The sequence below is a fragment of the Phocoena phocoena genome, chromosome 10 (assembly GCF_963924675.1).
Source record: "Phocoena phocoena chromosome 10, mPhoPho1.1, whole genome shotgun sequence".
NCBI classification, from domain to species: domain Eukaryota; kingdom Metazoa; phylum Chordata; class Mammalia; order Artiodactyla; family Phocoenidae; genus Phocoena; species Phocoena phocoena.
In genome coordinates, this window is record NC_089228.1 from 164,116 (window position 1) to 190,890 (window position 26,775).

The following is a 26,775-nucleotide window of genomic DNA, read 5'->3' on the forward strand; positions in this document are numbered from 1 at the left end:
CTATGTGAAGAAGAACAGCTGTTCCACCTTGTCCTTGTCCGCCAGCTCGTGCCTGGGCGCCTCCTTGCTCTGCAGGGCAGGCGGCCGCGAGCGGCACATCAGCCTCCTGCCACTCTGTGGGGAGGGGCACACCGTGAGCCTGCGCCCTGACCGCAGAGCCCCAGCGCTGAGGTCTGGACACCTGGCCCGAGTGCGCCAGAAGCCCAGGGCCCATGCCAGCCTCTCTGGACATTCGTGGCCACTCGTGGTCAGTGGGCAGGCCGGGGCCACTGTGAGCGCTACGGGGGAGGAAGTCTAACCAGCCTGGACCGGGCCTGCCCCCCGGGATGAGCTGGGCATGGGGAGAGAAGGGGGGAAACCTGGAAACTCAGGGGAAACGCCAGGCTGAAGGGCCCGTCTCTCCTGCCGCAAGGATTACGGGAGACCCCGCAGTGTCCTCATTTGTCCTTAGGGCCGTGTTGAGGCTCAGGCCTGCTTTAGGGGCCACGCATCCTGACGCCGGGGCCGGAGGCCAGAGGCCGCTCCAGCCCACTTGCTGTGGTGGAGGACGCAGCTCTTGGGGGGCCCTTACTGAGGGATGATGACCTTGGCCTGTGGTCTGGCTGAAACATAGGTGGGACCCTGGGGTGGGGGCTGAGCTGTGGGTGCCAGCACTCTGGGCGGAGGGCCCGCAGCCGGGCAGGGCTGGGAGGACACCCGGAGGAAGCAGGTCCTGAGGGGCAGGTGGGGCGGCGGGCCTGGAACGGGAGAACTTGCTCCACCCTGACCCCGCTCTGCTGGCCCATCTCCCCCCGAGGAACTCAGCAAGAGCACCTGCAAAAGGGGGCGAGCCAGGGGGCCTGCAGGCCGTCACCCCTCCCGGGCCCCGGCGCCTCCCCAGGGCCACCTCGCCCACCTTCTTCTTGACCTCGGCCTGGGCCCGGGCCTGGGCCCGCTGCACACGTTCCTCCTGCAGTTGCTTCTGCAGCATTAGCTTCTCTTCCCGGAGTCTGGGGGGCAGGGAGAGAGGGGCTCACGACCAGAGGCCCAGGGAAGGCCACCAAGTCACCAGCTCCCTCCCACATGGCCCTCAGGCCACAGCCCTCCATCTTCTGAGAAAACTGCCCACTCCTCTCCACCTCCCTGCCAGGGGGCAGGGCCTGGCTTCTGACCCTTGCTCCGTGCAGGTCGCGGCTCTGGGCTCATGCCCCCGGGAGACCCCACTTCCTAGCTCGTCATCCCTGGTCACCGATCCACTCCCCCATCGCCACCCTTGAAGGCCCAGGCCCCAGCAAGCTCTAGAGTCCCGTGTCGTCCTCTGTACTTGTGGCCGTCAAACCTTTGTCCAGTGCCCGCTCTGGCAGGGCCCAGGGACACACAGGAAGAGCCCTTGTGCATGTGGCAGAGACATGGCTGCTTGCAGGTGACCGTGTCTTGGGGCTCTGCTAGGACCGAATGAATCAGGTGGCCAGGGACTGGCCTGCACCCCACTGGGCCTGTGGGGAGCTCCACGGGCCTCCCTTCGGAGCCAGGCGTCCCCTGCTGACCTAGGCTCCCCTCAGCTGCTCCCGAGCGGGCGCCTTCCCCCTCCACCGCCCCCCACCCCGGGCTCTGGCAGTGCAGCTCCTCTCCCCCTCCAGTCCAGCCAGCACAGTGCCTGCCACCGTCCCTTGTCCCCGGAGGCAAGGCCGGCTGGCCGCACCCTCACTTTGGCTCCCAGGCCCCCTGACACCACCACACGCCCCACTCCCAAACAGGGACTTTCTCCGTCGGGCTGAGTGTGCCGCCCCGTCTGGACCCCCAGACGCCCCCAGACGCCCCCAGATCCCGGCTCCCCTCCCTCAGCATGCAGCGCCAGGTCCTGCCGCTGGTTTGGGAGCTCCGCGGGCAGGGCCGCATCCGACCTCTGTCCTCAGTGCCAGCCCAGAGCCGGGGCAGGGGTGTGAGGGTCCCTCGACCCCCGGACCCTCCCGCTGAGAGACAGCTGCACGACCGGCGGGACCTCACCTCAAACGGCGCTCCTTCTCCTTGGCTTTCTCGGCCTGCTCGACCCTCACCTGGGGCACTCGCTCCAGGTTCTCGAGCAGCTCGTTCAGCTGGTGCTCGATGGTGGCCAGCATCTTCACGGTGCCCAGGCTGGACTCCTGCTGGCTGCTGACGCAGTGCCGGTACACGTCCAGCACCTTGCGGTTCAGGCTCTCCAGCAGCTTGTCCTGCGAGGCGGGGAGGCCCCCTCCGGTGTGGCCACGCGGGACTGGGCCGGCCCCGTGCCACAGCCTGCCAGACCTCTCACTGAGGCTTCTTTGACCTCCCAGGGCCCTGCCCGGCAGGCAGTGGGGCTCGGGAAGTGGGAGAGGGTACAACTGGACGCCTGGACTTCTCTTGGCCAGAGTGCCTGACCCCTTGGCCCTCTTGTGGCCAGCCAGATCCTGGGTCCCGGCACCTACTGGGGCTCATGTCTGGGCCTCGGGGTGCCCACTGAGGCCCAGTCCCCTATTCCAGGAGCCTGCCTTGTCCTGCCCCCGCGCTGACCTCAGCTACCCCCCAGGACCATGTTCTGTGGCCTGCTTTCTGTATAGCCCTGGGTAGGTGGACTCCCCTCTCTCAGCCTGTCCTGGCATTCAGAAAACTCAACAACCGCTGTCCCACGGGGTGGTTACAAGAGGAGCAGCAGGCACAGGCCAGGCACAGGGCACAGCCAGTGCCCACTAGTCTGCAGGAGGCGCGGACGCCTGGCCTGCTCTCGGGGCATCCCATGCACCTGGCCCGGTGCCTGGTGCACAGTAGGCATTCAACGGGAATTTGAATGAACTAGGAAGGCAGGTGCACACCCTGGGCCCCGGGCATGCTGTCAGGAGGGGTGTGCCCGGTCCCAGGACACATCCCTGGCCTCTGTGCCCTCAGAACTCTCTCCCCGCCCCCCAAGTCTGCCCTCCTCCTGGCAGGGTCACTTCCAGACACACTGTGTGTGTTTAAGAAGCTGATGTAGTCACTGAAGGAAGCAAGGGATAGAGGAGGTGTGTCGGGGAGCTGCCTGTCCACGGGGCGTGAATACATGGCTGGTTCTGCTTTGAGGCCAACGGCCTTGTCCAGTGGTGCCCCTGGGTCAGGCCCAGAGCCTGGACGCTGGCCAAGGGTCACGGCAGCCCCAGAGCACCGTGTCCCCGGGGCTTTGCTCTCCCACCATCCGAGCTCTGGGCACTGGGCCCCGTCCCAGCAGGTGCCCATGAATGCCCCCACCCTCCCACCCTGGCCTGTGGCCACACGCCCTCTGCCCACCACCGCCCACGGGCAGCCATCTGTCCATCCAGAGGCCCTACCTCCTGATCACCCTTGTACTCGCCGAAATGGAAGATGCGAGCTTTGAGCTCCAGCTCCGCGGCTATCTCCTCCTCCCTGGCGACGGACATCATCAGCGTGTTGATCCACTGCTTCAGTTGGCTGACCTCCCGGTCCCTGGATGGGGGACCAGCACCTCTCTGAGCCTGCTGGCCTCTGCCGCATGCTGAGGGCTGGGTGAGGCCCAGGGTCAGAGGCGCTGGTGAGATGCAGGAGGAAAATGTAAGATCTTTAACAATCCACACTAAAAAAAAAAACGAAAACAAAAACCAGCCTTACTGAGGTATGTAATTTGCCATCAAATTCTTTACAAGTGTACGATTCAGCTGTTTTTAGTAGAGTTGCAAAGGTGTACAACCACCGCCATAATCTAATTTTAGAACATTTTCACCAGCTGGGGAGAAACCCAGGCGGTCACTCCCACTCTTCCATCTCCCCTACCGTGCCTCCTGGATATCTCAGTAACATGGAGCCACATGACATCTGTCCCTCTGTGTCTGGCTCTTTCATTCAGAATAATGTTTTCAGGTCTGTCCGTGCTGTAGCGCGTATCAGAGCTCCACTCCTTTCTGTGACCGCGGTGGTCCATTTATGACTCTGCAGTAGTGCACTGTGTGCAGAGACCACACTTTGCTGATGGCTTCTTCACCACTGGACACCTGGGTACTGCCCACCTTTAGGCTCTTGGGAATAATGCTGCTATGGACATTGACAGGACAGGGCTTGGTGAGGACGTGTTTTCAATTCTCTTAGGAATAGGACAGCAACAATCAACTCTTACATGAAATAATATATTGAGAAGTTTTTTAAATCTTTCACAATCATGGCAGACACTGACCATTGTATGTTGGGGTTTCTGGAGCAGGAATCCTGGCTCTTAGGGTGGTCGTGGGGCCGTCCTGTACGGGCGGCTGCATGCAAGTCCTGGCCAGGGTAAGCAGGACATTGGCCACTCAGCCAGCAGTGCCGGGAGGCCTAGAGGTGTCCCTTAGCCCTATGGTGATTTTGTGTCTCTGCGCATTGGTTGATGGAACCTACTGACATTTTCTCCTTTATAGGCCAAGTGCCATGGGCTGCTGCTCCTTTGCCCACTGGGGGCCACCGGTCCGTCACACGCACCGCCACAGGGTTACGGGCCTCAGCCTCCCGGTGCCCCCCCCCCGGGCTGCAGCCCCATGGCTGTGGGGCTGAGGCCAGAAGCCTGAGCATGAGGGATCCTGACCTGGTCTGGCCAGCTCTCCTGGGCTCTCAGAGGCAGATGGCCTGAGAGGCCACATGCAGCTCACACATACCCTCCCCCCGGGCCCTTGTGGGGTGCACGCAGGTTGCCCGGGACAATAACAGAGGCCGGACACCCCTCCAACCCTGAGTGCCCACCAAAAGGGCGGGTGCGTTTGGGGTCAGTGATGCATCTCCTAAGGGTATGTGATTGCACTCGGTTCTAGCCTGTTTTGTAAAGCTTCCTCTACGTCCGGTGCCTGGACCCATGAGTGACCCTACAGCCGGCACCTCTGCTACGTGGACCAGGTTGGGGGCCGGGGGGTAATTTTGTTGTTCTATTTCTTCTCCAGGTAATTGGGATAAAAAGGTACCTTTTCCCCACTAGTTCTCTTTAAATGTCAAATTGTTGGGTCACAGGCTTTTCTCTACCACCAGATCCCACTGGTAAAGGAGAAGAGTCTCAGGAAATGCAGGGCATGAGGGACACACTGCTCAGTGTCGGTCCTTTCAGACCAGCGTGCACATCACCGGCACATCTGTCAGAACCGCAGGGTCCAGGCCCCACCCAGGACCTGCCCAACTAGAGACTTCACTTACCAAGATCCCTGGGAACCCTCCTACAGTGTGGGAGGGAATGCAAGCTGCTGCAGCCACTGTGGAGAGCAGTATGGAGGATCCTCAGAAAGCTAGAAATAGAGCTACCATGTGATCCAGCAATCCCACTCCTGGGCATATATCCAGACAAAAGTCTAATCCAAAGAGATACGTGCAACCCCATTTTCAGAGCAGCACTGTTCACAACAGCCAAGACATGGAAACAACCGAAGTGTCCGTGGACAGGCGAATGGATAAAGAAGGCGTGGTACATATATACAATAGAATACTACTCGGCCATAAAAAAGAATGTAATAGGACTTCCCTGGTGGCCCAGTGGTTAAGACTCCGTGCTTCCAATGCAGGGGGCACGGGTTCAACCCCTGGTTGGGGAACTAAGATCCCACATGCCACAGGGTGCAGCCAGAAAGTAAAAAAAAAAAAAAAAAAGAATAAAAGAACGCCATTTGCAGCAACATGGATGCAACTAGAGATTGTCCTACAAAGTACAGTAAGTCAGAAAGAGAAAGACAAATATATGACATCATTTATATGTACAATCTAAAAGATGACAAGATGACACAAATGATCCTATCTACGAAACAGAAACAGACGACAGACAGAGATAAAAGACTTGTGGTTGTCAAGGGGGAGGAGGTTGAGGGAGGGACGGAGTGAGTGGGAGTGTGGGGTTAGCGGATCTAAGCTATGATATACAGAATGGATAAACAACAAGGTCCTGCTGTAGAGCACAGGGAACTGTGCTCAGTACCCTGTGATGAGCCATAATGGAAAGAACTATTTAAATATACATGTACATGTTTGCGTGCCGGAATCACATTGCTGTGCAGAAGTTAACACAACATTGTAAATCGACTGTACTTCAATTAAAAGGTACTGAGATTAAAAAAAGCAAGATCCCCGGGGAATCCAACACACAGCGCCCGAGGAGCGTTTTGCCACCGGAAAAGTGATCACACAGGGCGGGAACCTACGGGTTGAAAGGGACTTAAAGATACAACTGATTGCAGAGTATTGATCTTATTTGGATTCTAATTCAAATTAATGATTGAAAAACTCCGTTTATGGATTTTGAATATTCAATATTAAGGACTTCTTTTTTTAATGCTATGATGGTATTGTGGTTAATTTGAGGAGGCCTCATCTTTTTAGAAGTATCTATTGAAACAGTTAAAGATTAAATGATACAATGCCTGGAATTTGCTTCAAAACAATATGGGAGGGACTTCCCTGGTGGCACAGTGGTTAAGAATCTGTCTGCCGATGCAGAGGACATGGGTTTGAGCCCTGGTCCGGGAAGATCCCACATGCCGCGGAGCAACTAAGCCCACGCGCCACAACTACTGCGCCTGCGCTCCAGAGCCCGCGAGCCACAACTACTGACCCACGTGACACAACTACTGAAGCCCACGCGCCTAGAGCCCATCCTCCACAACAAGAGAAGCCACCGCCATGAGAAGCCCATGCACCCCAATAAGAAGCCCATGCACCACAATAAAGAGTAACCCCTGCTCACTGCAACTAGAGAAAGCCTGCACGCAGCAACGAAGACCTAATACAGCCAAAAATAAATACGTAAATAACTTTATAAAAATAATATGGGACATAGGGAAGTGGGTGGGGTCTAGGTGAAGGGAGATTGGCTACAAGTTGATCACTGGTGAAGCTGGTGATGGGATCCTGGAGACTCATTATACCATCCTCTTTACTTCTGAAGATTTTTTTTTGATGTGGACCATTTTTAAAGTCTTTATTGAATTGGTTAAAATATTGCTTCTGTTTTACGTTTTGGTTTTTTGGCCCCGAGGCATGTGGGATCTTAATTCCCTGACCAGGGGTCGAACCCGCACCCCTTGCACTAGAAGGTGAAGTCTCAACCACTGGGCCTCCAGGGAAGTCCCGCCTCTCTACTTTTGTATATGTTTATGTGTTTGAAATTTTCTTAGAGCCACTGGGCTGAACTGGAGAAGTTATAATAGGTTTTATAGACAGTAACAAGAAAGGGAATCCCTTCATAAATACCTGGGGACATATACTCAGAAAGTTTGCTGAACTGGTATTAAAGAGACAGAGAGAGAGAGAGAAAAGCGAGCAGAACCAAATGTGAATAAAGGTCATTCAAAGACCAAGCAAAAGAGAAGGAGTTACCATTTTCCTGCAGAAATAGCAGCAAAAAGAACAAAAATAACATATTTTGAAGTAGGGGGCGATGGTAGAGTAGGAAGCCCCAGGAGTCTACCTCCCCATCCAGACCACTGTTGCACTGGCAGAACTGTGATGGAGCTCTCCTGTAACTCTGGAGTCTGTTGAGGCTTGCAGTTTCTAGGGGAAGACTCTGATGTAAAACTGTGTTAATTTCTGTCCATTTCAGCACTGAGCACAGTAACAGCTACCTATCCCCCACCTCCATCCCTGTGGCAGCATCCACAAGGGAAAGTCTCAGAAAAGACCTGAGACCTTAAGTTTACACCTCAGGCTGATTCTCAGCACAAAGATAGCATACAACAATCAAAAAAACCAAAACCAACAAACAATAAACAGAAAACCCTGGGGAAGAGATAGAATGTGATTTCCAGAGTTAACGCATTATTAGACTCAAATATTCAGGTTTTACAAAAAATTCACAAGGCACACATAGAAATGAGAAAGTATGGCCCATTGACAGGAAAAACAAACAAACTGTTCCTTAAAAAAACATGATGGCAGGTATACTACCAAGACTTTTAAAAAACTGTGCTAAAAGATGCTCAAAGAGGGGCTTCCCTGGTGGCGCAGTGGTTGAGCGTCCGCCTGCCGATGCAGGGGACACGGGTTCGTGCCCTGGTCCGGGAAGATCCCACATGCCGCGGAGCGGCTAGTCCCGTGAGCCATGGCCACTGAGCCTGCACTTCTGGAGCCTGTGCTCCACAATGGGAGAGGCCACAACAGTGAGAGGCCCGCGTACCACAAAATAAAAAAAAAAAAAAGATGCTCAAAGAACTAAAAGAAGATGTGGAGAAGGTCGAGAAAATGATGTGTGAACAAAATGGAAATATGCACAAAGAAGTAGAAAACTTAACAAGAAATCAGAAAAGAAAATTTGGAGCTAAAAACCACAATCATTGAAATAAATAATTCACTAGAGGGATTGAAAGGCAAATTTGAGCAGGGAGAAAAAACAATCAGTGATCTTGAAAAGAGGACGATGGAAACTATGGAGGCTGAGGAACAGAAAGGAAAAGACTGAAGAAAAGCAAACAAAGCCTAAGGAACCTGTAGGACAACATCAAAAGGACCAATATATGCATTGTGGGCGTCACAGAAAGAGAAGAGAGAGAAAGAGGCGGAGAATATATCTGAAGAAATAATGGCTGAAAAGTTTGCAGACTGGATGAATATAAACATCCAGGAAACTCAAAGAACTCCAAGTATGAGGAAGTCAAAGAGACCTACACTGAGACACATTATAACAAACGATCACAGCATAATCAAAAGCCAAAGAATCTTGAAAGCAGCGAGAGAGAAGCAAATCCCCACATCCAAAGGACCTTCAATAACATTTCCAGCACATTTCTCATTAGAAACTGTGGAGGCCAGAAGACAGAGGCCAATATATTCAAAGTGTTCAAAGGAAAAAAACAAAAAAGTCAACCATGAATCCTACATCTGGCAAAAGGGTCCTTTAAAAGTGGAGAAATCAAGACATTCCCAGATGAACAAAAGCTGAGGGACTTGGTGACCACTAGAGCTGTCCTGCAAGAAATGCCCAGAGGAGTCCTGCCAGGTGAAATGGAAGGTTACTGATAGTAACTTGAAGCCACGTGAAGAAATAAAAATCTCAATAAAGGTAAATACATCAGCAAGTACAAAAGCCAGTATTACGGTAACAGAGGCTTGTAACTGTACTTTCTGTTATTTCTATGATTTATAAGACTGATACATTTAAAGAAGAAAAAATCAGTAGTGTAAAAACTAATATTACTGAAACTTGTTGGTTTGTAACTCCAAATCTTGGTTTCTACATAATTTAAGAGACTAATGCATTGAAAGAATTGTTAGTTTATGTTTTGGGGCACACGATGTATGAAGACGTCTGCAACCACTTAAAGGGGCAGGGATGGGGCTGTTAAGGAGCAGTTTTAGCATGTTATTCAAGTTAAGCTGATAGAGATTCAAATTTGAGTGTTATTTATAACTTTAGGTTAGTAAACGTAATCCTCGTGGCAACCACAAAGAAAAGAGCTATAAAACATACACAAAAGGAAATGAGAAAGGAATGTAAATGTTTCACTACAAAAATCAGCTAAACACAAAAGATGACAATAACGCAGGAAATGAGAGATTAAAATAAAAGAGCTATAAAGCTGGATATAGCGTGATGACAGAAGTCAGTCCCTCCGTATTAGTAATTTCTTTAAATGTAAATGGATTAAACTCTCTAATCAGAAGACAGAGATTGGTAGAATGGGTAAAAACACATGACCCAGATAGACGCTGCCTATCAGAGACTCGCGATCCAAAGACACAAGCAGGTCGAAAGTCAAAGGATGAAAAAGGTATTCCATGCAAATATAACCGAAAGATAGCAGGAGTGGCCATATTAATACCAGACAGACTTTAAATCAGAAAAGGTTACGAGAGACAAGGAAGAACATTATACATTAATAAATTATATATTAATAAAAGGTTCAACACAGCTAGAAGATATAACAATTATAAACATTATAAACATTAACCCACCTAATAACAGATCTTTAAAATCATCCTAAATTCACCAAATAATATTTTGTTATCGAGGTTTAAGTTACATATCAGAAATGTACCCATTTTACGTATACCATTCGATGTGGCTTCACAAATGTACATGCTGTGTAAGGACCAGCATAATCAAGGTATAGGGCCTTTTCACATTGAAAAACCGTTCCTCAAGAAGTTAAAACTACAGGGCTTCCCTGGTGGCGCAGTGGTTGGGAGTCTGCCTGTCGATGCAGGGGACACGGGTTCGTGCCCCGGTCCGGGAGGATCCCACACGCCACGGAGCGGCTGGGCCCGTGAGCCGTGGCCACTGGGGCTGCGCGTCCGGAGCCTGTGCTCCACAGCGGGAGAGGCCACAACAGTGAGAGGCCCGTGTACCACAAAAAAAAAAAGGAGAAGAAGAGATCCTTCTCACCCCTCAAACTTGAGAGCCGTGCTCGCCTAGACCCTGGCATTAGGATTCTGGAGGAAACGAATGACACACACTTGGCTCTGGTTCCTTTATAGGACCTGGGTTTTGTTTGTTTTCCTGGTCTGCTCCAGCATCGTAGCTTTTTCTTCTCGGTCTTATCCCTGTGGAGGTGTCCAGTGTGAGCTCCTGTCCCTGCACCTAGGCCTTGGGTTCAGTCCAGGGCGGTTTTCACCTGCCGGTGCACTGGCTTTTGCCTCTCCTGCCTTCCGTCTGTTGGCACCTGGAATTCCTCCCACTCGTCACCTGCAGGCATAGCCCTGGGCCCTGCCCTTTCTCCTGCACTGCCACCTTGTTCTTGTCCTTGGAGCTCTGGTAGCTGTCCCAGCCTACTGCCCACTCTGCCTGCCTGATTGCCGGCCATGTTCAGTCCTTATCACGCCCTTAACCCCGGTGGGCTTTCCTGTGCCCCGATGGTTCTTTCCCCGGCGGGGCTGAAGCCTCTCCAGAGAGGAATTAAGACGTTCTCCTAATTCTCACAGTGTCTATGTTTACTAGGATTTCTCAAACTCATCCCCTTCGTGAATTTTTTTTCTCCTGTTTCTGATGACAATTTTTGTTGGCTTCTCTTTAGAGCTGGAAGTCAGCGCAAGTCCAGTCCCGGGACCTAAGGTGAGTTGTGTCGCTTTAATCGAGTGTCGGGATGGAGCCTGGGCCAGAGGCTGACATGCGGGCTGGTGTCCACCGGGCCATGGAAGCTCGTTTCCAAGTCTGAGTGGCAGTCATGGGCGGCAGGTGCCTCGCGTGGCTGCCAAGACTCAGCCTACACGGCGTGTGGCCTCAGCCGAGGCCGGCATGGGCAAGTACTTCCTGCTGGGTGTGGCTGGCCTTGTCCCGGTGGCCCCAGCTACTGCAGGGCTGACCCTCACCTCCAGCGATGGTGTCTGGGGTTCTGCTGGATTCCTTCCTGCACATTTTCTGACTTCCTGGTTGGGCTGGTCCTTCTTGGAGGAAGGTTTGTGCGGTATCCAGGAAGGGACTGAGGCTTAATTTCTCTTTCCTGCTCCTATGGTCACTATGGCACAGCTGGGAGGGGCTCGGGTTCCCTCTGGCTTGAGCACCTCTGCTTGGCTTCTCTCTGATCCCATCACCTCTGCCCTGTCTGGAGACACAGAACTGACCCTGGCGCTCAGGCTCTGTCCTTACCTCAGCCTGTCCTGTGTCTCTTGTGTGTCTCGGGCCCATCTTCCCGGTCTGGGCTCTCCTTGGAGGGCCCAGGGAGTGAGCGTCTCAAGCAACTCACAGCAGGGAAAGGGCTGGGACCTGAGGCAGGAAGCCAGGGAGCCAGCGTGCGATTCAAGGAGGTGTTCGCCCTCAGGGTCACAGGCGACTCCTCACGTGCAGTGCCCTTGACAGAGAGTATTTGATGCCCTGTCTGCTCGTCCTGCAACCTTACGCGCCCAGTCAATGTACAGGGGCAACTGGCCAAGTCAGCCTTAAGAAGTCCTGAATTCACCAAATAATATTTTGTGGTTGCGGTTTAATTTACGTATCAGAAATGTACCGTTTTGTGTATACGGCGGGGCTACACCAATGTACACGCTGTGTAAGGACCAGCATAATCGAGGCACAGGGCCTTTTCACACCCCCAAACTTCCTCGTGCCCCTCGGTCTCCTCCCTCCCCTTCCCCCGCCAAAGGCACCTGATGGGCTGAAGTCTCCATTCACTTTGGCTTCTCAAAGATGCTCACACCCTGAACTCAGGCTGAACTCAGCGACTTGCCCTCACCAGTGGAATGTGGGCAGCACGTCCCTTCTGTGACCAGGTTACAGAGGATCCTGACTTCCGTCTTGCTAGGAGACTCTCTCCGCTGGCTTTCCGGCTTGCACACAAGCTGCCCTATCCAGGAGCCCACGTGGCAGGGACCGAGGGTGGCCTCTGGCCTAGAACCAGCCAGGACCCAAATCCTGAGAACAGTCGTGCGCACGAGCTCAGAGCTCAGAGCCTTGGGACGGTTGCAGCCCAGCCTCCACCTTACAGCAGTCCCCGTGAGGCCCCGGAGCAGAGAAGCCAGCCCAGCCGTGCACAGGCCCCTGACCCACAGAAAGCCTGACATAATACATGTGTGTGAGACTGAGCCACCAAGTTCTGGGGTAATTTGCGACGCAGCAATGGATCACAAACACAGTTGGTTCCAGCCCGCCCGGTTAATAAGATAGTAGGTGTTCTCTGGTGCCTGCCTTCTTTCCCTCACCCGCATCACTGGCTGGCGTGATAGTCTGTTCCTTTTTACTGCTCAGTGGATTTGTACGGTGTGTAACGGCCCCCTTTACACGTCCGTGCCCTAATCCCACGAACCTGTGAATATATTACATTACCTGGCAAGGGGGAACCAGGGTTGCATTTGGAATTAAGGCTGTTAGCCAGCTAACCTTGAGATGGAGAGATGGTCCTGGATTATCTGGTTGGACCCACTGTAATCACAAGGGTCCTTGTAAATGGAAGACAGAGGCAGGAAAGAGAGTCAAGCAATGTGAGGGGAGGAGGCCTCCGCTGACACTGCTGGCTTCAAAATGCAAGGGCAAGGTGGCCTCTGGAAGCTGGAAAAGGTCAGAAAAGGGCTCTCCCTCAGGGCCTCTGGGAAGAACGAAGCCAACACCCTGATTTTAACCCAGCAAGACCCATGTCACGATTCTGGCCTCCAGAACTGTAAGAGAATAATTCTGGTTGCTTTAAGCCCCTCGGTTTGCACTAATTTGTCACAGCAGCGGTGGACACCCAATAAGAGAGCTGTGGGCAGGCCGCACTGTCCATCCGCTCGCCTGCTGGTGCCATGGCGTGAGCCCAGCGCTGGCTGCCCTGCCTGACTCCACTGTGGCACTCCTGAGAGTTTCAGGACACTGTCTCTAACACGGCCACTCTCACTTCCACTGTGGGAAGACACTGCTCATTTGCTGTTGTATATATTTTTTGAATACAGACTTCATATTTTAGAGCAGTTTTAGGTTCACAGCAAAACTGAGTGCAAGGTGCAGAGATTTCCCGAATTTCCCCTGCCCCCCACCTCCCCCACTATTGACATTCTGCGCCAGGGTGGTCTGCTTACCACAACTGATGAAGGTACATGGGCCCATCATTATCACCCAGAATCCATAGTTAACACTGGGGTTCACTCTTGGTGGTGCACATTCTATGGATGTGGGCTTTACCCATCATTGTGGTGTCACATACAGTATTGTCACTGCCCTAAAAATCCTGGGTTCTCCCTATTCATCCCTCCGCCCCCCAACTCCTGGCAACCACTGATCTTTTTTTTTTTTTTTTTTTTGCGGTACGCGGGCCTCTCACTGTTGTGGCCTCTCCCGTTGCGGAGCACAGGCTCCGGACGCGCAGGCTCAGCAGCCATGGCTCGCGGGCCCAGCCGCTCTGCGGCATGTGACATCTTCCCAGACTGGGGCACGAACCCGTGTCCCCTGCATCGGCAGGCGGACTCTCAACCACTGTGCCACCGGGGAAGCCCAACCACTGATCTTTTCACTGCCTCCACAGTTTTGCCTTTTCCAGAATGTCGTATAGTTGGAATCATACAGTTTTGTAGCCTCTTCAGATTGGCTTCTCTCACTTCGTCATATGCAGTTGAGTTTCTTCCATGTCTTTTCACGGCTCGACAGTTCATTTCTTTTTAGCACCAAATAACATTCCACTGTCTGGTTGTATCTCCTGAAGCCCATCTTGGTTGCTCTCCGGTTTTGAATAAATTATGACTAAAGCTGCTATAAGCATCTATGTGCAGGTTTTGATGTAGACCTAAGATGTTAACGCCTTGGGTAAACACCAAGGCGCATGACTGCTGAATTCTAAGGCAAGAGTACGTTTGGTTTCGTGAGAAACTGCCCAACTGCCCTCCAAAGTGGCTGCACCTCCATCAATGATGAGAGTTCCTGTTGCTCCACAACCTCACCAGCACCTGCTGCTGTCAGTGCTCTGAGTTTGGTCATTCTGATGGGTGTGTAATGGTATTTCGGGGTTTTTTTGTTTGCTTGTTTTGGGCCACGCCTCACAGCTTGTGGGATCTTAGTTCGCTGACCAGGGATAGAACTCGAGCCCTCGGCAGTGAAAGCTCGGAGTCTTTAACCGCTGGACCGCCATGGAATTCCCTCTCATTGTTGTCTTAATTTGCATTTCCCGGAGGACCTATGATGCCGAGCATCTTTTCATGTGTTTTTTTGCCATCTGACTATTTTTTTGATGAGGTGACAGTTCAGATCTTTGGCCCATTTTTTAAATCAGCTTGTTTATTTCTTATTGTGAAATTTTAACAATTTTTAACAATATTAAATTTTTCACAATGTATATTTTGGACAACAGCCCTTTATCATATATTCTGTACATATCTTCTCCCAGTCTCTGGCTTATCTTCTCATTCTCTTGACATTGCTTTTCATAAAGCTGAATTTTATATTTTTAATGAAGTGCACCTTATCAATTCTTTCTTTCACAGATTGTCTTCTTTGGCGTTGTGTCTAAAAAGTCATCACCGTACCCAAGGTCATCTAGGTTTTCTCCTATATTTTCTTCTAGTTTTATAGTTTTGCATTTTAGATGTACGTCTGTGATCCATTTTTGAGCTAGTTTTTATGAAGGGTGTAAAGTCTGTGTCTAGATTCCTTTTTTTTTTTTTTTTTTGCATGTGGACATCCAGTTGTTCCAGCAGCATTTGTTGAAAAGACTATCTTTGTTCCATCGTACGACCTTTGTCCCTTTGTGAAAAATCAGTTGATCACATTTATGTGGGTTTATTTCTGGGTTCTCTATTCTGTTCCATTGATCTCTATGTCTTTTCTCTTGCCAATTAAGTCTTGAAGTTGGGTAGTGTCATTCCTCTAACTTTGATCTTCTCCTTCAATACTGAGTCAGCTCTTCTAGGTCTTTTGCCTCCACATAAATTTTAGAATCAGTTTTTCAACATCCATAAAAACAACTTGCTGAGATCTTGATGGAGAGTGCACCGAATCTGTAAATCAAGTTGGGAAGCACCGATATTTTGACATATTTGAGTCTTCCTACCCATAAACATGGCTTGCTTTCTTTTATCAGAATTTTGTGGCTTTCCTCATATAGATCTTGTACATATTTTGTTAGCTATATAAGCATTTCATTTTGGGGGACGCTAATACATCTTCAATTTCAAATTCCACTTGTTCATTGCGAATATATAGGAAGGTGATTGACTTTTGTACATTAACCTTGTATTCTGTTACCTTGCTATAATAGTCTACTAGTTCCAGGAGTTTTTTTGTTGATTCTTTCATTTCTTCTACACAGATGACCATGTGTTCTGTGAACAAAGAAAGTTTTATTTCTTCCTTCCCAGCCTGTATACCTCTTACTTCCTTTTCTTGCCTTGTTGCATTAGCTATGACTTCTAGTATGATGTTGAAAAGGAGTGGTGACAGAGGACATCCTTGCCTTGTTCCTGATCTTAGCAAGAAAGCTTTAAGTATGACGTTAGCTGTAGGGCTTTTGTAGACATCCTATATCAAGTTTAGGAAATTCTCCTCTATTCCTAGTTTATTGAGGGTTTTTATGATGAATGAGTATTAGATTTTCTCAAATGCTTTTTCTGCATCCATTGAGATGATCATGTGCTTTTTTCTTATTTAGCTTACTGATGTGGTGGATTACATTAATTGATTTCCAAATGTTAAACTAGCCTCGCATACCCGGGAAAAATCTCACTTCATCGTGGTGTATAATTCTTTTTATACATTGTTGAATTCAATTTGCTAATATTTTGTTGAGGATTTTTACATCTCTGTTCATGAGAGATACTGTACTTTTCTTGTAATGGCTTTGTCTGGTTTTGTCACTAGGTAGGTTAACGCTGAATGCTGGTCTTAGAGAAGGAGTTATCATCTGGAAGAGACTGTAGAAAACTGTTATCTCTTCCTTAAATGTTTGGCAGAATTCACCAGTAAATCCATCTGGCCCTGGTAACTTGTGTTTTGGAAGGTTTAGTTTTTTGTTTTTTTTGTTTTTTTTTTGGTTGTGTTGGGTCTTTGTTGCTGCACATTGGCTTTCTCTAGTTGCAGCGAGTGGGGGGCACTCTTTGTTGCAGTGCACAGGCTTCTCACCATGGTGGCTTCCCTTGTTGTGGAGCATGGGCTCTAGGCATGTGGGCCTCAGCAGTTGTGGCACACTGACTCAGTAGTTGTGGCGTGCGGGCTCAGTAGCTGTGGTGTGCGGGCTCAGTAGCTGCAGCTCGCGGGCTCTACAGCACAGGCTCAACAGTTGTGGCGCACAGGCTCAGTTGCTCTGCGGCATGTGGGATCTTCCCAGACCAGGGCTCGAACCTGCGTCCCCTGCACCAGCAGGCGGACTCTCAACCCCTGCGCCACCAGGGAAGCCCATGGAAGGTTATGAATTATTAATACAATTTCCTTAATAGCCCTACTCAAATGATTCGTTGTATTTTTTGAGTTTTTTCTTTTAAGATCTTTTTGACATAGACCATTTTTAAAGTCTTTACTGAATTTGTTACAATATTGCTTCTGCTTTAAGTTTCTGGTTTTTTGGCCGTGAGGCGTGGGGGATCTTAGCTCCCTGATCAGGGATCGAAGCCACACTCCCTGCATTGGAAGGCGAGGTCTTAACCACTGGACCACCAAGGAAGTCCCTAAGTTTTCTTTCTCTTTTTTCTTTCTTCCTTATTTTATTTTAGAAACGATGGTTGAGTTCATGTAAGTTAAATGCATATGGGCTGTGTCTCCTCTGGAAATAAACTGTTGGTGATCTTGGGGATGGCTCAGCTGGCTGAAGACCAGCTACCAGACAGCCCCTCCAGGATTCTGCGGTGAGGCCTATGGGTGCATGTGTATGTCCTCTAGCAGGTTCTTGGAGTCTGGGAGGCCGCCTGCCTCTCCCCAGCTCATCTCTCTTTGTATCTCTGCCACTTCCCAGGTTCCAGGAAACCGTCTTTCCTGAGAGCTTGTGTTTCTGTATTATTCTGGAGCCCCTCAGCAGGAAATTCTCCAGGGCAGATGCAGCCCAGCAAGACTGAGCCCTGAAGAACATGGTTCCCCTGGGACTTCACAGCCTTGGGCCGGCTCCCACCTCAGGGTGTTTACACATGCCTCCCCTTTGCGCGCAGCCCTCTTCCCCCAAGATCTCCATGTGGCTTCCCACTGCTCAGGAAGTGCCTGGCTTAAAGGACACCTTCCCCTGGAAGTCTCCCCTACCCTCTCCCATCTGCTGCGACCCTCCACTTCGGCCTCCTGCTTATGTCACTCTTTCTTTTCCTCCTCGCATGTGTTACTACCTACAAGTCAAATCTGTGAGCCTCTAAGTCTGCTCCCATGGGCTGTCAGCTCACGAGGCAGGGCCTTACCTTATCCCTGGAGAGCCTAGACCCCAGCCTGACCCAGAACAGGCGCTTAGCCACTGTTTGGGAATAAATGGATGATTCCTGGCTCCCAGCAGGCCTCACGTGGTACCCCGGCCTGACCCTGCCCAGACCAGCTCTGGGGGGCCTAGTGTCAGCAATAAGGCCCTGCGCGAGAGGGCCTTGGAGATTTCCCTCTCTGCGTACAGGCTGCTCCAGGGTGGGGAGGGGCCTGACCTGCTCCCAACCCCAGCCCCCTGCCCAAGAAGACACACCCTCTCCCCAGAGCCAGGCCTTAAGTCTGCAAATGGAGCTTTCCAGAAAACTGAAGCCATGCATAGGGCGGGGAGTGCACAGCCCAGCTCCCAGTTGCTGTGGGAGGTCCCAGGAGGAAAGCCAGTGACAGACCCCCCTCGCTGCCCGGGCGCCTGGCGGCGTGAGACCTACATGCGGATCTGGGTGTTTTTCAGGGTGAAGCTCAGCTCTTCCAAGGCCTCCTCCATCTCCTGCGTGTTCTGGACCAGTGAGAGGTTCTGCTCTTCCAGCTTCACGAAGACATCCAGGAGCTGCTGGGGCTCCGTGAAGTACAGCTGCAGCTCCTGCAACCAGAGCCACGTGGAGCTGCTGGACGGCGCGGGCCCGGCTCCTGCGGTCCCCGTCCAGAGTGGGCACTGACCTCCCCGTCGCTCTCTGGGTCCTCCTGCACGGGGAGGGTGGAACAGGCCCTGTGGAGACACGGGGTCGGGGAGGCCTGAGGGCGTGACGCCCGCCCCTCGCCCCCTCCTCTGTCCCTCAAGTTGCCGAGAAGGTGGCGCCGGGCTCCCCTCGGCCCCCAGCTGTCACACGGCAGCCAGGGGGAGAGGGTCAGCACCCAACTAGCTCCTCTCATTCCGGTCAGACTACAGCTCGCACCCTCGGGGCCTGTGAGCCCCCATCCCAAGGCGGCTCTGCCCCTCCCCACCGGCTCCTTCCCGCACTCCGGGTGCTCAGCAGCTGTGCACCTGCGGCTCCCCATCCACCGTGCGCCTCTTCTGCCCACCTCCTCTGTCAGATTCAGCCGTGCCACATGTCCTTGCTGGTCCCATGCACAGCTGTTGTGACACGCATGCCACGGGGCAGGGACCAGGCTGGGCGGGCCCAGAGGCCACAGGAAAGGCTGCTTGGGCCGCGACACTGCAGGGGGCCCTGGACCGACCTCAAACCTGCTTTCGTCACCCCTCCTGGCCTGCTTCAGCCTGCACCCTATGCAGACACACAGGTTCTGCTGGCCCCGGGGCTGGCGAGGGTGGCTTGCAGCCGGGGAGAGCTGGGCCGAGGCCTGAGAGACTCCAGGCCCCGACCATCGTGAAGTACGGAGATGACAGCGCAGGGCCCACGCCGACAGCTAACACACTCCCAGGCCTGTGCCCCACCCCGTTTGCAAGTGAGAAACATACTCCTCAGACAGCCAGTCACCTGCCGAGGTCACTCTCGGCCCAGAAGGTGCCCTTCTAAGAATCCTCCTTCCAGGAAGACAGAGCCTGGGGCTGGGCTGGGCTTTAGCCCCCACTTGCCCTCTCGGCCAAGTGCCTCGTGCAGCCCACAACCTGCCCACACGTGCTCAGTGGCCCTGGTCACATGGCTAGTAGAGGGCGGGGCCCAGACCTCTGTTCTCAGGGTCTGTCCCGACAGGAGCCTGTTGCTGGGAGCTCCAGGGCTGAGGGCAACGTAGGGCGAGGAAGCACACACATGTAACCTCTTCAGCTGGAAACAGCACCCCCGACAGGGGTTCCTGGGACCAGAGTTAACCTGCTGCACGTGCGTGGCTTGTGCAGTTGGTGATGTGTCCACAACACTACAGTATCAGAGAAGAAAGTAGCAGAAGACCCAAGTGCGATCATGGCAGTGCTTTGCTGAAACTTCCTGGCCTCTGCAGCCCTGGCCCCGAGGGCAGGTGCTGGAAGCGGAGCCAGGGCTCCAGCTTCGCCTGGCTGCTCAGGGCCCCAGTCCCCTCCCCGCTGCGTGGGCAGCTCTGCAGGAGGGGCCGGGGTTTGGGGTGGCTGGGCTAGAGGAGCGAGGGGACACGGAGGACGGAGTGGGGCAGGAGGTCTGTCCCGTTGTCACCTGTCACAGATGGAGAACAGCGGGCGTTGGGGGGGGGGGTGGAGGGGCACGGCAGGAAGAGACCCAGGAGAGCCCGGGGGGCTTGGGGGTCCCAGAGGTAGAGTGTCGGAGGGACCATGGGGCAAGTCACCGGGTCTGGATCTGTCTGATTTGCTTGTCCCTTACCGTATTTTTTAAAAGACTTAAAAGTAACTGTCACAGTTAAAATTTGGGACTTCCATATGAAAATCCAGACTTCCTGATTCTCTTGAAAGGCTCAGAGGCTCTGCCAGCCGCCAGCCGGCACTCCTGCCACAGAGGGCGTGGGCAGGTGCGTCCTGTCCCAGGCGCCCACCTAGCTGCTTCATCTGTGTACCTTTGACTGTCCCACCAGCGCCCAACTGGGCCACCCCAACTCAAGTTCACCAAATCAGACAAAAAGAAAGTTTTGCTTGGGAAACATCTCGCTTTTCAGGCTTGAGTCTGACTCCAGACCGTCCAGGCTAGAAACAGCCCCTCCTGACCCTCTCACCCCGGCTGGGGTGCCCCTGGCCGGAGCCATTGGGGGCCGCTCCGCAGCAGGCCAGTCACCTCCGTCGCCCACCCCCCACCAAGCCCACTCACCTGGGGTCCAGCCTGACAGGCCCACTGGGCTGGGGGCCCCCCTGGTGGCTGACAGTGCTGGGCGGGACCTGCCTCAGCGGCGGCACCTGCAGGAGCTTGGTGGCCTTCTTTGGGCCCTGCTCCTCTAGAGGAAGCAGAGGAGGGCTGTCCATCTGCCCCAGCTCGGAGCAGGGCCCCTCCAACCTGGGGCAGCCACATACCTCTGAGATCCGTCTGGCCCTTGATCTCCGGTCCTACAGGAAGCACGGGAGGACTCTCAGATGGCTCAGGGGCACAGAGTTCCCCAGGACCCTCCCCGAGGTCCCCCTCAGCGGCAGGAGGAAGGTTTGCTTTGAGAGCCGGCAATTCTCCCAGGAGTGCGTGGGCTGAGCCCGGTGGGGGAGCTCTGTGAGCAGGGGAAGGGGCCTGGAGCCAGCTGGACACAGGCTCTAGGGGCACCCGGCACGCCCTCTCTCTCCTGCTACCTTTGTCCCCGAGTGTAGAGAACAGCACGTTCTCCTTGGAGGCCTCGACCGCCTCCCTGGTCCTTGTGAGAGCTAAGCGCTTTCTCTCCTGTCCCTCCAGCCACTCCTTGGGCGACAGCTTGTACAGGAAATCCTTGTAGATCTTGTAACGCTGCAGAGTGTCTTCAAATTTGGAGATTTCACTAGACCCGGGAGGGGACAGGCGAAGTCAGGCTCCGTCCCTGGGTCCCTAGGAGGGGAGGCCGGGCCCAGAGCTCCCAGGCCTCCCCCGAAGGACAGGCGCCGGAACTCCGTGTGCGGGGAAGGAGGCCGCCCTGCCGGGACCAGCGCGGCTCACACCCCCTGAGTTGCAGCCGCTCTCAGGGTGGAGCGAGCCCTGCCCCGGTGGTGTGGCCTCAGGAAGGCCCCCGACTCTCTCCTGGCCTCGGTCGCCTCTTCTGAAAAAGCCCCACAGGGCTTGGGGTCCCTAGAGAGCCGAGGCTCAGAGGTGTGTGTTGTATGGGGCTCCTCTGGCTCCCGGAGATGTGCCGGCCCGGAGGGCGCAGGGCCCAGCTTGCCGCCTGACCTCACCTCTTGATGATCATGATCTGGGTGGTCAGATCACGGATCTCGACGATCGTCTCCATCTTCGCTTTGGTCTCCTTCTCAGCCCTGGGGGTGGGGCGGGGAGGGAGCCAATCACAGGGTGTGCACTCTGCCTTCAGTCAAGGCGGGAGGCGGGGGAGCTGCCAAGGAGGGGCCTGGCTGGCTGGCTGGGTGGTGGGTGTGCACAGGCTGGGGTCCGGGCAGCTCACACTCTCAGGGCCTGCAGGGAGCTGCGGTCGTTTTCCCTGAGGAACTCTTCAAATCGAGCAGCGTCCTTCTCCAGAAACTTCTCCGCCCGCTCCAGCTCGGCCTCCTCCTTGGCCGCCAGCCTCTCCAGCCGCTGGATCTCATTCCGCTTCATATCCAGGGCGTACTGAGGGCACCGAAGCGGGAGTCACGCTTCGCACAGGGACAGCCCGCTGGGCCCGCGGGGCAGCCAGCCTACCTGGAGGAGGAATGTTTGCCGCTTCTGGGCGATGTAGCTGTGTATGTTATCAGGTTCCATCTTCCTTTCTGCAACAAGAGGCACAAGGCATCTGGGGCGGGCAGGAAGTGGGAGAGAGACCCAAGCCTGCAGCCTTGGGTGGGCACAGCCAGGCAGTGCGGAGCCGGCCTGCCGGCCTGGTGCTACGCCTGGCTGTGAGGCCCAGATTACTACAGGGATTGCAAGAGAGCCAGCTCTGGCTCCAGCAAAAGGAAAGCAGGCTCTGCTGACATAGTACAGCCTCCATGGCTAGAGACTGGCCAGGTGGGAAGTCCTTCCATATGTCTGACTCGAGTCTCTCTTGCTGTAGCACCCTTCTCACCTGGAATGAAGCTCTGGACATGCCCACCCTGGAAGTTTTACCTGGCTGGACTTAATAATGAAAGGTCTATCGGCCAGGACAGTGAGAGAATGGGGGCGGTGAGAGAAAGATGGGGCAGCATGATCTCTCCTTGGGGTTCCCTAAGCACACAATGTGGGCAGCAGCTAAGTCTACCCTGGCAGGGTTTCAGCCAGGTGGAAGTTACGTGTACCTTCCAGAGCACAAGCAGGGAGGCACCGCAGTTGGGCTCAAGGCCCATGCGGGCCTCCTTCCCTGCCTTTCTGGAGAGGAAGGCCTCCAGCTGTGGATGGAACCGTGGGGCTCTCGGCCTTTTCCCTCAAATCCTCTCCTTTCCCGAAGAAGCCGGTGTGGTACACGAGTTCTGTTTTCAGTCTTGAAGTCTGGCCTGGCCTCCCTGGGCTCCTCACTGGAAGTCAGACCTGCTGGGTCCAGCTTTCCCCACCCAGATGCCATCTGCTGCTCCCAGGTCTCAGAAATGGACAGTGAGGCAGAGACAAAACGCATGCAGCGCTGCTTCCCTGGTGCAGAGCTCCACACACAAAACGTCCAAGCAAGCTCAGGGCTTCCTACCCAAAACAACAAGCCTCGGGCATCAGGGGTAGAGGCTGGCGGTCTCTCCACGCTCAAATTCACATTCAGGGCCCCTGTAGCCCATGGGGTCCAGGGCTCTCTGATCTCAATTGCTTCTTTCTAGTTTACTGGTTTATATTTCACTGGCAGGGTATTAGTGCATTTTTTAGTACTTCAGATTTCCTACAGGGTCATAAAAATAATAACAGGTCACACACACCCACATAGTTCCCTCTCAGTACCTGCAGTGTCTGAAGACGTTGAACCTGACCACCCATGAGGCTGGTACTGTTACCAGCCAGGAGCGGAAGCTGCGGTACAAAGCTGACTTGTCCAGGACAGAGAAGCCATTCAATGCTGAAGCTCAGATGCTCGCCACCAAGGGAAGTGCCTACATCTTATACATTGTCCAGCCTGCGTTCACTGTGCAGGTCAGCATTCAGAATGCGTGCAATGTTGGGATTCAAAGGCTTTTAGAGCAGAAAACCATGTGGAATTTATCCTTGTACCCCGGGAGGCAAAGGTCAGGCACAGAGAAGACCCCGGCCACACACGCACGCTGCACCACAGCCCCGCATCTCCCGAGCCCTTTAAACGCACTGCTCAGACCGCAAGGGCGAAGACGGGATTCTGGGGCGTCATGGCTGGGGGGCAGGGGGTGGGGCGCACCTCGGGTCATGGAGAGCTTCCAGGCCATCTGCTCGTGGAAGATGCGTAGCTGCTCTTCACGCGCCCCCTGCTCCGCCACCTCGTCCTCCAGCTGCAGCTCGCGCCGCAGGCTGGCGTGCTTGGCCGCCACGCTGGACGAGTAGGTCATCTTCTCGTGCACCCGCAGCTGCTTCTTCTGCTCCCGATCCTGGGGTAGGCGGTGTAGGGCAACGGGGTCGGGCGGGGCCGGCCACCCACCCCTCTCCCGCCCACCAGCCCTCTCCTCGGCGCCCTGTCCGGGACGGCGGGGGCTTCGGAAGCGCGCACGCTGCGGAGGCGCGCACGTGCGCAGTGACTTGCGGAGAAGACCCTGGGGCTGTGAGCCTGCGGGAACTGCTCTGGGTACCTGAGCACAGCTGCCCAGCGGTTGACAGGGAGGCGGGGCGCCAGATCAACCACAGGCTGCCAGCTCAGATACTCATTCCAGATCAGTGGTGCAGGGACACACTCACTAGACGTGATCCTCATTTGCCTCAAGTTCACACTTAAACTGAGTGTCTTGTATTGTGATTTGCTAAATCTTGACAAACCGACGTTGAGGGAAAGTAGATCCTCGGAGTTTCCAAAAGAAACTGGAAATCCCAAGTTTGATCTGCAAGCTCCCTACTCACTGTGGGCAGCCCGTGGTCACGTGCGGGGCTCTGCACCTCCCGACCTATTCTCCACCCTGCATGGCCTCTGGCCAGCCAACCCCAGGACTGCATCCGGCCCCAGCCCTTCACTTGGGAGGGTCTCAGGATAGGGTGGGGTGAGGGACTCTTCTTCCCGAGGCCTAGTGCCCAGCCCCTCCTGCTGTCCAAGCCCTGGGGATCTTGCTGGCTCAGGACCCTGACTGCCCGATCAGATAAGCCCTCACGTGGGTCTTCATTTGGCTTCCCCCGGTCAAACTCTACTTCCTGCTGGCCCTGCCACGTGCAACACCTATTCCACCGCTAGCCTGTGGCGGGACCCTAATTTGCACATCCGTGTACAATGAAGTTAGGAAAACGTCACCCGCTAGAATTCCAGTGGCAGGTCTGCAATTTAAAGACACTGGGCAGCTGCTTGGGGTCAGTGTGAGGAGGTCGGGGCTGTGCTGGGTAGAGGAGTGTGAGGTGGGGACAGGGGCTTTGGAAGGAAGGCAGAGGCTCCCTGAGGCTGCGTCAGGCTGCGAGAAGAGAGTCCAGGCTGTGCTGGCACTGGTGGAGAAAGGGGAAGTCCTGTGTGTGCGTGTTGCCATGAGTGCCGCTCAGAGTGGCTCTATGTCTCTGTCGCTCCGCCTTCCAGGCAGGAGGTGGGGAACACCGATGGCACCGCCTGGATCCTAGGCACAGGGCTGGGGCTGGAGGACCCGCATGTCCCTGTGTGTCCTTGGTCCTGGTCAGGGTCACAGAGGGAGCCACTGCTCTAAGGAATCTCAGATGCTGAGCCCTGAGTCGGGGTGGACACAGTCAGCCCATGAGGGAGCCCGGGACGCAGGCCTTGCCTGTGCATGTGAGAGTATGTCCCAGAAACACGGCCTGGGGCGTGTGTGTGTGCGTGTGTGTGTGTGTGTGTGTCTGGCCTCCCAGAATTCCAGTGAGGGGGACTCTGCAAGGTTAGAGCATGCAGGGGGTTTCCTAGAGCCTTGAAGGTCAGGGAGAGTCTCAGGAGGGGACAGCGCCTCATGCAGGGGACAGCAGAAGTTAAGGTGTGTTGGCTGAGGCTGTAGCCACAGAAACTCCCCCAGCCTGACAACAGCCCAGGAACAGTGGTGATGAAGCTGGTAAGACAGTGGGACGAGAGACCTGGGGCCAGGCAGTTGCGAGTGGTTTTCATCGTAAGTGGTGAGCCATTGACTATTCCAGAGTGAGACAGTGACCTGAGCAAAGGGCAGTGTGGCTGCTGCCGTGTGAGGGAGGAAGAAGCTGCGGGCAGGCTACTCCTCGACAGATACTCACTGATAGAGACTTATTCCGCTCCTGGTCTCTGAGCAAGAAGAAATCCAGGTCCCCAGACACATGGAAAGGATTGGCTGACTGGTCGGGAACAACTGCAGATCCTGGGGAGGGAGATGCCTCGCTGGAGAAACAAGCCACCTCTTCCAGCCGGTGATCTGGGCCTCTGGGGTCCCGGCACCCTCCCAGCCCAGCAAGGGAGCTTCCACGAAAGCACAAGCGAGCAGCGAATGTTCTCTTGGATCCAGCTGTGCCTGAAGTCCACCCCTGGACCTTCCAGCTCTGGTTTAACCTGTTTGGACTTGGGCTTCTGTCCCTGCCATCTGAAAGAGACCTTGTGAACACAGACCTTCCTGTGTCTCAGACCTGTGCTATGTGCCTGGCCCTCTGTCCTCTCTCGCTGAAAGTCTCGGGAACCCCCAGTCCATAGGGGAGAGAAGCTCCACCTGCCCTTTGTAAGTGATGGAAGCAGCTGACCCTGGAGCTGAGGCACCTGCTTGAAGGGGGCAGGGGGAGCCCTGCGCTTTGTCCTTGCAGGGGTCTCCCTGAGCCTCCCAGGGGAAGGCTGAGCTTGGGAGCTGGTGAGGGCAGAGTGCCTGAAGTCGGGGAAGGCAGGGCAGGAATCTGGGACGTGAGGGCTGCCAAGGACGCTAATCCTGCTGCCTCCCTCCCAGTAGTAAGGGGGAGATTCCCACAGCACAGCCCACCGGTGTCAGAGAAGATGGAACCCAGGGCACCAAACTAAGGGCTCAAAACTATGGTTGCTTCTTCCCCCACTACCCTTGATTTAGAAGAAACAGGGTTTATTGTTAAAAAAAGAAAATCTCGGGCTTCCCTGGTGGCGCAGTGGTTGAGAGTCCGCCTGCCAATGCAGGGGACGCGGGTTCGTGCCCCGGTCCGGGAAGATCCCACATACCACGGAGTGGCTGGGCCCGTGAGCCATGGATGCTGGGCCTGCGCGTCCGGAGCCTGTGCTCCGCAACGGGAGAGGCCCCAACAGTGAGAGGCCCGCGTACCGCAAAAAAAAAAAAAAATTTCGAGAGTAAAAGAAAATATCATATATAAAAAAGAACTCCTCCATTTTAAACAACTGCTGATAACATTTCTGGGGGTATTTTTTTCCTAATACTTTTCAATACACATTTTTGATAATTCTGTATCTTCCTTAAAAAGAAACACTTTAAAGTTACTAACTCTTTGTGGACAGCATAAGGAAATATTAAGGGCTACCGTAACTCACTGCTTCACGCGGCACACTCACATGGCAAATGCGGGCCCCACGGCACCGCCCTGGACATCCTGAGTCCTCCACTGCACCAT

At 54.1% G+C, this 26,775-nt stretch overlaps 1 protein-coding gene across 1 annotated transcript; it reads right to left on the reverse strand.

Moving 5' to 3' along the window:
* On the reverse strand, positions 1–26,775 carry CFAP100 (cilia and flagella associated protein 100). The gene is made up of 15 exons (XM_065885015.1): positions 26,717–26,775; positions 25,459–25,657; positions 23,501–23,687; positions 21,880–21,947; positions 21,644–21,807; positions 21,420–21,500; positions 20,850–21,031; positions 20,586–20,618; positions 20,386–20,509; positions 18,356–18,404; positions 18,127–18,278; positions 3,300–3,435; positions 1,987–2,192; positions 896–989; positions 1–114 (listed from the first exon to the last, which is right to left on the reverse strand). Exons 1-15 carry the CDS (start codon positions 26,773–26,775, stop codon positions 1–3), a joined length of 1,848 nt encoding a protein of 615 aa, XP_065741087.1.